The following is an 11,291-nucleotide window of genomic DNA, read 5'->3' as shown; positions in this document are numbered from 1 at the left end:
TCATTCCACGGAATATTGTACATCTATTAAAAAGAACAAGTTAGATCTATACATACTGACCTGGAAAGATTTCCAAGGCATATTACTAAATGAGAAATTATCACAGAAAAAAGTAAGAAATGCAAACCAAAATGGTTGTGTATGCTTGTGTGTATATGTATATACGTATCTGCAATTGTATAGAAAGAAGACTGGAAGGATACTGATACTTCTGAGCAAGGCTGTGAAATGAGACTTTCATTTTTGCCTTTATATACTTCTGTATTTTATTTTAAATGTGAATGTATTTATATATTAATTCTATAATTACATAAGTCACATTGGTGGCCTTTTAATTGAAAATGAGGAAAGGTGATGAGGCTGTTAACTCAGAATCAAACTACTTTAATAATAATGTGTGTCCAGAGCAGTTGCCCCATTGCTCAGCCATGCTGGAGAGCTGCATTTAGTGCTGGGCACCATCTCATTTCCGAGAGGACACTGAGGTATTAAAGTGTATCTCCTGCCTTGAGGGGGAGCCGGATGACTCCTGGCACAGTTACCACTGCTTGACCACCAGTGGTTAGAGAATGTATTTTATTCTTTCTTACCTGCCTGTACCTAGTGGGTTGGTAAACAGAAGTTGCTTAATATTGAATGAATGAATGACCAAGTGGGGAATGTGGAGCTGCATAGCTGGAGAATAAAGTTAAGATTGAACTTGGATCTATTTTCAGCTACTTAACGTTCATAAGTGGAAAATACACTTACTTTGGGTCCACCAGAGGGCAGAACAGATGCTGGAGAGCAGATGTTATAAGCAGGCCAATGTCAGCACAGCAGTAATGAAACTTCCTAGTGGCCCATGGGCCTCACACGATCTGTACTACCCGCCCCCTCCTTGGCCTCATTTCATCCCATTCTCCTGGTGACTCTGGGTGCCGGCCTTTCTCTCTCACTGGACTGCTCTTCCCTAAGAGATCCGTTTGGCTTGCTTCCCTGTTCCCTTTGGGTCTCTTAGCAGAGAAGACTTCCCTGACCGCCCTACACTAAATAGCAATTTTCTTGGCCCCCGGCACTTCCTAGCTCCCTTCCGTTGTTTTATTTTTCTCATTGCACTTGTCTGCAGCACATAGAATCCACAGGTATGGGCTGGCCCCGTGGCTTAGTGGTTAAGTGTGCACACTCCCCTGCTGACGGCCAGGTTCGGATCCCGGGCACGCACCAACGCACCGCTTCTCCGTCTCGGCCACACTGAGGCCGCGTCCCACATACAGCAACTAGAAGGCTGTGCAACTATGACATACAACTATCTACTGGGGCTTTGGGGGAAAAAAATAAATAAATAAAAATTATATATATATAAAAAAAAGAATCCACAGGTATTTGTTATAGTCTTCCTCCTCAACGTGCAGGCAGAGACTTTGTTTTGCTCACAGTCCTGCTGCCCAGTAGTTCCTAGCACTCGGTACTCAATAAATACTGGCTGAGTAAATGAATAATTGGAGACGTGCAGGAGTGGAATGGAGTGTCTCGAGCAGTGGGGATTGCCTCTTTAACCCTGCCAACATTGGGGAAGATGTGTAGCCCTGTGGTGTTGGCTACTAGCTTCAGGAATTAAATGCACTAGGGGAATTCTAGGGTCCACTCCACATTATTACTGTGGCAGGACCATCTCTATTGGTCTTTGAGCATGACATGTCATCTCCCTGAGCTGCACCTTCCTGAGCCCTTCAATAGGAATATTGTGACCTACAGGCCCACTACTTCATGTTGTTGCTGTGAGGATTAATGAGATCACATATGTAGAGCATTTGGTAACATACGTGTAAGATATTTAGAGACCTAACTAGATGAATCAAAACTTTCTGTCTCACACTGTGGATTTTCCTTTAACTCCAGGGTAACATAGTCATCATCTCCTGATCCTGTTGTGCTGTTGTATTTGCACTCAGCCATTCTTCCCTCGTCCTGTGTGGCTAATCTCTCCTCCTCTTCTATGGTACTTGTCTCAGGCTTTGTGTAAATGTGCATTTTTTTCAAGCTTCCAGTTTATCAAGCTTTGGTTGAGTCATTCCTATCTAAAATACCATCCATCATCTTTCTAGCTTGAGATGTATCTGATAGAACAGATGACAATAATATTTTACTTAGTGCTTTACTATGTGGAGAACTTTACATAAATTATCATATTTGATTGCCATTAACCTTGGGAAGTATTCAGTGAGCCCATTTAAGATGAGGAAACTGAGATCTGGGGAAAGAAGTGAGCTTCTGTCTCCCACGACAGACCCCTCTCTGCGTGCTGCCTGCTGCTCTCTAGCTGGTCGTGTAGGTCAGTGAGAGCAGCGACGGACAGCTCAGACCCGGGCCACCCCGTGGAGCACAACATTTGTCCTCCGAGTTGACCCTGACTCACTCATACCAATCGTGATTCACCTTTTGACAATTGCACCTCTCCGGAAGAGTAGTTTGAGATCACGGTTCTCAGTTTATTAATAATCCTCGTACAAGGTAGAACTAGCAGCTGGGCTGTACCTGCTGTTTCATAAACTCCCAGAGGTCATCTGCACTGAGGCTCAGCCAGTGCTGAAGGCCCTCAGAAGGCTGGCCCACGTGAGGCTGTGGACTTGATATGGCCAACCTGACACAGAGCCCTCTGCTGGAATCTTTAAAAAAAAATAAAAGAGTTTTTTTTTTTGGGGGGGGAGGAAGATTAGCCCTGAGCTAACATCCGTGCCCATCTTCCTCTACTTTATATGGGACGCCTGACCCAGCATGGCTTGACAAGTGGTGCGACAATCTGCGCCCAGGATCAGAACCTGCAAACCCCGCCCCCCGAAGCGGAGTGCGCGAACTTAACTGCTACGCCACCGGGCAGGCCCCAAAACAGAGCTTTTTCTTACCTGGTACAAATTATAAATTGATGATGTGAGATATATATTCAGGATGACCATTTTCAGAGTTCAAGCTCTAATTTTCAGGCATGTAGCCAGACCTCTCTATAAGTTCTTAAAAGTGGTCATTAATAGCCTGTAATTATTTTGACCTAATCTTTTAATACCTTGAGAATAATAATCTTCATAGCTTGCAAGAGTGAACATATCTATTTAAAAGCCGTGCACTGTTTTTAACAGGCTATGTGCAGAGCACGATGAAAGGGAGCCGGGGACTATTTCTTATCTTTTTTCTATCACCTGGATGAAAGTGGACTGTTTTTTGTCCTTTTAAATCCATAAAAATACTCATAATTATTGAAGTGGAAAATGCTTTCAAGTCCTTGGATGGAAGGCTCATACTATTAAAAGGACAGAGTCATTGTTGGCTGTGTTGGGGACAGCGCCTGAGGGACAGACAGGCCTGCAGGTAGCAGCAGCCAGTCACATACAGGACAGGATGAGCCACAGGGTTTATTTCCACGGAAGTGGCCACCAAAGAATAAAAAGCAGTTTCATAAGACCAGCTTTAGTTGCATACAAATATACGGAAAGAAAAATCCCATAGAAAAGACACCTTATAGAATTCTTCTCACGCCTCAGCCAACTTTCACCACGAATAACAGTTTCAAGTGTCAGCTTCTATGATTCTTTTAGGAGCCAAACTGGTCACATGAATCCAACTCAGCATTCTCCAAGCCACAAATCTACCCACACAGCATATTATGCATGTGTCCACCAAAAACCTGTGAGAGGTGAGCATGGGGCTGGACAGAACACAGCTTTCTTTCCTTCTTACCAGTCGATCTTTCTAGTGATAGAGGCTCTTCTGTAACCGGGGCAGAAGACTCCCAGAATGGTGGACAGACGCCCTGGTAACTTACCTGTTTGGTGTTATGAAATGTAAAATATTAACGTAGTTTACAAAACTGGCTACAGATCAAATTAAAATATGCTATTCCATTAAAAACTGTAATAGATTTTAAATAACTATTATATTTTAATATTTTAAATGACATTTGAGACATTACAAAATTATTTTAGTTACAAGCATGTAATTAAAGCTATTATTCATTATTACAAAGTGTTTTTATAATGCTATTCTTAGCAACAGGAAAATGTTTACCCTCATTGAAGTATGTTGAGTACCATTTTTTGGAAACCATATCAAGCATAATGATAATATTAGGGTTCAATTTGTCCTATAGAACTGCTTAATACTTATCTAAACCCTAGTTTCTACTTTTAAAAAATATCTATTAATTCTATTTTCACTTAAAAAAATTGGATGTTGAAGAGGGAAGCAAACAAACTTTTGAAGTAGACAAAACTCACTTTTACTCATCAGAATTTAGAGTCCAATCTTTCCAACCGTTCTTTACAAATAGTACCCCCTCTCCTCCCCACTTGTTCCGCACCATGAAATTGTACTGTGGCAATAAAATGTTCCCAAGCAACCTCTTTACATCAGTGCTCCTCCCATTTACCACAGTAATGGAAAAGGCCAACACTGTAAGGGAAGAGAGGGTGCATACCACCCAGTGCACACCACTCGTAATTGTGTAGTAGTTGGTGTTACATCCAGTCTATATTTCTTATGCAAAACTACACCTCAATTTTTAAAATGAGGCCATTTGCTATCACAAGCCATCACTAAGAACTTCTAGTTTGTTCCCCTTGAGAGAGGCTGAAATCTTTCCATGTACTACATTCCACAGTTAGTATAGTGGACAGCCTCACAGTGGCACTGCGAATTATGCATAACTAAATATTTTAAATTAAATGATAGTACCTAATTACACACCATTTACAAACCACAATCTGAGCCTTCGAAATAGGAAGAACATATAACAGTTTTCAGAATATCTTGTAGATCAAAAGCTCATGTCTTATTTTAAAGTTTTCACCTAGTATAACAGCATTTGAAGCATTAGGTAACCTTGTCCATCGTCAGAGACTAAAACTTCCAAAGCAAATAAAAGAACAAAGATTCTCTATGTTTACCCTTAATTTGGGGAAATGGCAAAGGGAACTCGAAGAGGAGCAATCAGACCTTCCCAGCGTCTTCTTTGGGACCTGGTGTTTCTCCCCTTTCCTCCAAGGAAGAGAAACAAATGCCGATATCCTTTGTTTAAAATATGAAAGTACCTAACACAAATAACCCCTAGCAGCAGGGGATTTCATCGAAACTAATTTTAGTAAAAATCAGTACAGGCATAGATTTAAGCCTCTGTTTTGAAGCTTTAGGAGAGTAGAGCTTTATCAGAGGCGTGTGGAGTTTCATGTGAGATCTACAGGAGTTTCAAATGGTTGCATTTAAGATAAGAACCTTTATAAGAAATGCTGGTGACTGTGCCTTGACAGCTAAGCACAGATTGCCTCATCCTTTTCATGTTATCTTTTATCTAATAGGGGGTAATGTGTTAAACGGGTTTTTTTGACTTTCCAGAACAATATCTAATTAGCAAATAACACAATTCAGTGACATTTAGCAGGATGCAAATTCCAGACACTGCTATCATGAAAACCGTAAAGACAGTCTTTTCCGTGGGCCTGGAAACAAAGCAGTCCACTGTATTGGGACAAGGCCAGGCGTTACATTTCACCAAACGCTGCATGGAGAACCCATCATACATGACATAGAAGACATACATGAAGACAGCTTCAAAGATGACTCGGAAGAAGATGCTGCTGGTGTAGGTCCACCACAGCGACCCTTCGATACGGACCTTCTGGCTTTTGATCTCTTCAATATCTTTAAATTCACTCTTTATCTCTCCCTTAATGAACTTCCTTTTCTTTTCGTGTCTCTGGTAGGCAACATGCATGGCCACCAAGAGAGCTGGTGTGGACACGAAGATCAGCTGAAGAGCCCAGAGTCGGATGTGAGAGACAGGGAAATAGTGATCATAGCACACATTTTTGCACCCTGGCTGTAGAGTGTTGCAGACAAAATCAGCTTGCTCATCTCCCCACACCTCCTTTGCAGCTACAACAAGGATCATGATTCGGAAAATGAAAAGGACGGTGAGCCAGATTTTTCCAATACTGGTGGAGTGTTTATTGACACCCCCCAGAATAGTCTGCAATGTGCTCCAATCCATCTTCTCCTCTGGGCGGTGTGCACTGGAAAAGACAAGATGAACACAGTACAGAGGTGACTAGTCAGTACAGAACCTGGGAGGTCTCTCTAGGTCTCAGGTGAGTAAGCACTCTTAAATCTCTTCCTGAGCAAATACCAACTCTTACACAACCTCACCAAAAAGGTGAAAACAAAACCGACTTAGTTTGCCATAGGATTAAATGTATAGTTCCCAAATCACCTCGGACATGTTTCAGGTATTCTCTGATGAAGAGTGGCTCATTCACCTGAGTAATTCACCCAAACTTCAGCACATGATAAAAATTTGGGGGGCGGGGAGGGAAGCACCACAAGCAGAAGAACTCACTATCTCAAAGGCACTAATAGTGCTGGTGGAGCCGTCCGCACACACTCCCTGGGTCTTCCCGACCCGCGCAACGTCCTCAGCATTCCACAGTTGCATTGGCTTGCCAGCCTCAAGTTCTGGACGGTACCACTGGGACTGATACCACTGGGACTGATACCAGTGGGGCCAACGTTGCCTTAAAGGTGAAGTCTCCCTGCAGAGCCACTTTCTCTAAAATATTTCAGTTAATTTCATGGACTTGGGATGTGGCAGTGAAATGATTGTTACCAACAGTAGAGTTCACATTTGAGGCACTCCAACTTAAAATTTCACAAATGGCCTCACTTCCTTTTTCTGCATGAAAAGGAGCAGGTTAGAAATGGTCTCTCTAAGGAGACAAGCCGACACACAGGTGGGTTTTTGCGTCCCTTTTGTGTGTGGACTGGTGGTCCTCACTGTCACACTGGAGCTGAGTCCTCGGTTTGTCCTCAGGCGTATCTGTTTTGATAAGTGTTGCAACTGTGCATTTTTATTGTGGGCTGTGGTTTTAATTTAGAAGTGTCTCTAAAGAGGTACATTATGAAAAATGACAGAAAATTTAACTCAGGGATTCCCCAGTTACTGGCCCTACAAGGTGCCACAGAAGCCAAGCTTGCTGGGGTGATGTACTCTTCACTAAGAAGGGATCTGGAGAAGCCACAGACCAGTCTGCCATGAGCCAGCACCCTTCTCTCTATCCTAGGATACAAACTGTCCTGATTTATTCATAGTTACACCCCGTCTGTCTCAATGAACCCCTCTTCTAAACAAGGTTCCACCTCTCCACAATCCCGATGAGTAATCTGTTTTCCACCCCTTCTAAAGCTGTTAGCAAATTCTCCTTCTTCTCTCACTTAAAAGCATAATGTCTCCTCACTTGGAGCAAGTTGGGTCCTGTTTCCCGATGGACCTAAACTGGCTCCTAAGCTGGCTCGAAATTAATGTCTTTTACCACTGCACCTCATCTTGGGCTCTGCTGTGGGGCACCACCTTGGTCAGAGGAGGCAGTAGAGACATGGAGAAGAGTCATGGACACAAAAGTTACATAAGATCGAAATATATTCAGAAACATTTAGCCCTACTCAGTGTGAAAAAGAGAAACACCATTGGGAAAAACAGTGGCTTGGTCCAGGTTCAGCCCTGACCCTTTAAATACAGACTGTCTGGGAGGTCCTTAGGTGAACCAAAGGGCATGCTGCTGGAGGGTCCACACCTCCGTCTAGTCCTGCCACAACAGCAGAACCAAAACTCATATTCTAACCATCTTACGAAATTACACATTCCAGTTCTTCACTGGCACTTACTAAGTGGAGAACAGGACACTCACTGAACTAAGCTGTCTGTGGTTTATATCAACACATTCTGCTATAAATCTAGGCATGGGGCTTGTGCCTTGCCTTCTTCCACAGCAGCAAACACAGACCACACACTCTTCTGTAAACCAGGCCAATCACCATCAGTTGAGAAAAATACAGCTTGAAGTAAACTCTATATTGTTGTTTTCTAAAGCTCTTGGTTGAGCTGCAGCTACCTGTTCTATAGATCTTTTCAGGAAGAGGAACAAATTAAAATTTGATCCCCAAATGGGACAGGAGTAATAGGTCAAGACGGACTAACCAAGCAGGATGAAATTGTTCTCAATATTCCAATTAGCAGGGAGCTGCCCTCCTGCCCTTCCTGCCCTGGCACCTGGCCCACATACCCTGCAATTGTTTGGACCGCTGCCAGAGGTGAGTTGAAGAGTTGGCTCTGTTCTTTAGGGAAGGCGCTGGGTGAATCACCAGGTTCCAGAAAGTCGAAAGGAATTCTCTACCCCTGAACTCTTCTCAATCCTTACTTTTTTGATGGTTGATCTTAACTAGCCGTCTCCACAGAGCGCCCCACCCCACTCCACGTGTCTGTAATTGTGCCTGACGTAGCACAGTAGTTTTGGAACAGACTCAAAGGGCAAATGGGGACATGGCTGTTGCCACACATCTCAAGACACAGTCCCAAGTAAATGGTCACAGGTGTCCAGCTATCAGAAGCTAGAGGACGCAGCTATTTAGGCTGACTTCCCGCCTCCAGTGAGGAACACCAAAGGGCTGACGAAACCGCGCCAAAGAACGCGTTTCTCAGCTGAACACTACCTTATTTGTAAACAAGTGTCCTAAAAGCTGGAAAACACCACGTGGAGGCAAACTCTCTTAAATTGTTTAGGAGAAAGAGAAGCAACCAAAATCTCGCCTCAAATTTAGGCCACGGTCTCCCTGCTCAGAAGCAGGGATCTCTAACTAATCTCCGCCCGACCTCGACCAGTGCTTGTCTTTGCAAAGGCAGTGCGAGGGAGTAAAGGTCAGTTTCCTCCAGGGAAGGCGTCCTGCTTAACAAACGAAATCGAGTTTTCTTCCTAAGCTAAGCCTTCGGCCAATTAAAAACTTTTGGTGGCGGCAGACAGAGCAACGCGGCGGCAGTGCGAGAATTTCCCCGAAGCAATAGTATGGACAATCACACAGTCACGTGGCGGTCGAACCGTCTCGGCTTCCTTCCCCTCCCCCGCGGCCGGCGCGCCAACCCGATCCCCAACTCTGGGGTTAGGTTACCACGTCCCCTTCCCCAGCCGCCGCCGCAAATCCGGCCGGAGCAGGCCGATTCCAATTTCAGAACCCGGCCCAAGAAACTCCCTTTCCAGAAGTCCGCTCTCGCCGCCTGCCCTCTGCCCCAGGTCCGCTGTCGCGACTGCCCGGGACAGGGACGACGCAGGGCCCTCCGTGCGCGCCGGGTCCAACCCGGGGGCCCCGGGCTCCCAGCCCCTGGCCGTCCCGAAGTCCTTCCCCGCGCCAGGTGCCCAGCCCCTGGCCGTCCCGGGGCGCCGACAGTCGGGCGCCGGCCTTACTGCTCCGACCGGGGCGCAGCGGCAGGGCGGCCTCACCTGCGTCGGAGGGAGCGCGCGGCGGGGCCGGGGTCGGCGGGCGGCGAGGCCGGGGTCGGCGGGCGGCGAGGAGGTCGAGGGTGGCGGCGCGGGCACTCCCGCCGGTCCTGGGCTGGTCCTGGCCGGGGCCGCTTTTGCGCTCGCTGCGGGCCGGGCGCCGCCGCCTGGCTCAGAGTCGAGGACAGCGGAGCGCGCCGGGCGCTTCGAGTCTTCAGCACCTGCCTGCGCCAGCGGCGCCTTTTAACCGCACCCCACACCCCGCCTCCTCCCCGAAGCTGTTCAGAAAGTTACGGAGGGGGCGGCTCCTCGCCGCCTGGCCGTCCCAAAGCTGCGGGCGGGGCGCGCCGGGCCTCCCGGGTACCCCGAGGGCCCCTCGAGGGCCCGCAGAACCCAGGCCCCCCCCAGTGCTCCGAGCCCCCCGAGCGTCCTGACTCCCCGCTCCCCCCACCCCGCCTCCAGCCTCTCGGCGGCCCGGGGACAGAGCGCCGAGAGGCTGAGACTGGTGACCTAAGGAGGATGCAAAGCCCCAGACCTCGGCTCCCTGCGTTTTGGGGAGTGAGTGGGCTTAAAAGATAGCTGTTGTTCCTATTATTGATATTTCTACTTAGACTAGTTCAACAGTACTATTGTATTTGAAGCTCTCCTTTAATGTTTTTTTATTAGAAAAACATGCGTTCTCAACGGTTTGAAGATTTAAGTTCCAGCCGCGGAGGTTCCAGTTCCCTGCGACGCTCTGCGCTATAACGCGGTTGCGCAGGGTTGGTTACCTTCTCGGAATTTGGGTTCAGAGTGGGCAAGGAGGTGGCGCCACCAGTGCTGGCCAAGTCCCTGCTTCTTTCTCTTCCCCAAATCTCACAGGCAACAAAGGCCTCCTTGAATTCCCTAATTGATTCCATCACTTTCGACGATATGCCAAGGTCTAGGGTTGGAGGTGGGTGGGGGGGTGACAAGTCCTGCTTTTGCCGAGGCTGGCACGGGCGTCTGCCTGGGCCCTGGACCTGGACGTGCGGCCATCCGAGCCCCAGCAGAGGGTGCTTCCCTGGGCCCTGCTCGCTTCTTCCTCCTTCCACAGTGGAGAAATCGCAAGAAGCCGCGTCCCCGACCCTTCTTTCCCCTGCACACACACCACGAAAGGGGAGCAGTGATAGGATTTCTGGAGAGGATCCTTGAGCAGCTCGGTTCTTTTCCCGGACGACTGTGCTTGGATTATGAGGTCTCACTGCTCTCATTTGGTTGGGTGTTTTGTGTCTTGAGATGCAGGTGACAGAAAATGGATATTCACAAAGCAAGTGGTAGGAGAATTAACACTGCAAGAGCAGGCCGCGTTTGGGGAATTGTGTCCAGCCTTAGTGGCTGTCACCTGCTCAGGTATCTTGCTTCATGATTCCTGCAGAAGCAGCCAGTGTGAAGGTGCAGGCGTGCTGGCTCTCACGCTGGCTTTACTTAGGTCAGATTTATGTTAAGCAAAGATGGTGATTCATCCTGACAGGGCAGCTGTGGCCTCAGAAGTGGATTTCCCATGATTGCTACCATCAGTGTGAAGGTATTGACTTTTCCTTGTAAAACTGGCGCCCCATCGCCATGCGCCAACTTAGGCCGTTCTTGAATGGGCGAACAGGAGTTTTGTCCCGCGGTTACCACCCACCTTCCAGCTCTAAGTCTTAGTCTAAGAAGAGACAAAGCCCCAAGGGCTGCCGGAAGCCGCACACGGCTAGCTGGGAGATGTGCTGAATCGGCTGGTTAGAAATTACAAGGCAAAATCTGGTGGGTGGAGGCGACTCCTGGGTCTGAGCGCACCGCAGGGCTGAGGGGGGAGGTGACTCGGGTGGGCGGTGGGGGAGCTGGCGCGGGGGAGGGGGCTCCTCCCTTTAGTTCTTTCAGTGGCAGCGCTGTTTAGTCCGTTAGAGTCCTGCCTGGTTGGGTTGGAATGAAGAAAGGATCTAGAACCGCTGTAGGAAGACGGCTGGTAAAGATGGTTTGGAGATTGGAAGTTGACTC

At 47.4% G+C, this 11,291-nt stretch overlaps 1 protein-coding gene across 1 annotated transcript; it reads right to left on the bottom strand.

The window, feature by feature from the left end:
• Nucleotides 1-3,891: 3,891 nt before the first annotated feature.
• On the bottom strand, nucleotides 3,892-9,486 carry GJB2 (gap junction protein beta 2). Its single transcript, XM_014791205.2, has 2 exons — nucleotides 9,294-9,486; nucleotides 3,892-6,041 (listed from the first exon to the last, which is right to left on the bottom strand). Exon 2 carries the CDS (start codon nucleotides 6,017-6,019, stop codon nucleotides 5,339-5,341), a length of 681 nt encoding a protein of 226 aa, XP_014646691.1. The 5' UTR covers nucleotides 6,020-6,041; nucleotides 9,294-9,486; the 3' UTR covers nucleotides 3,892-5,338.
• Between the last annotated feature and the right edge of the window lie 1,805 nt (nucleotides 9,487-11,291).

This window comes from Ceratotherium simum, chromosome 10, assembly GCF_057802395.1.
Source record: "Ceratotherium simum simum isolate JZ-2026a chromosome 10, ASM5780239v1, whole genome shotgun sequence".
Lineage (NCBI taxonomy): Eukaryota > Metazoa > Chordata > Mammalia > Perissodactyla > Rhinocerotidae > Ceratotherium > Ceratotherium simum.
The sequence above is the reverse complement of the archived record's forward strand: the minus strand, read 5'-3'. Positions and strand labels throughout refer to the sequence as shown.

What these genes read in the sequence shown, in the direction of transcription:
- GJB2 (XM_014791205.2), bottom strand. Translation starts at nt 6,019, where the DNA reads ATGGATTGGAGCACATTGCAGACTATTCTGGGGGGTGTCAATAAACAC.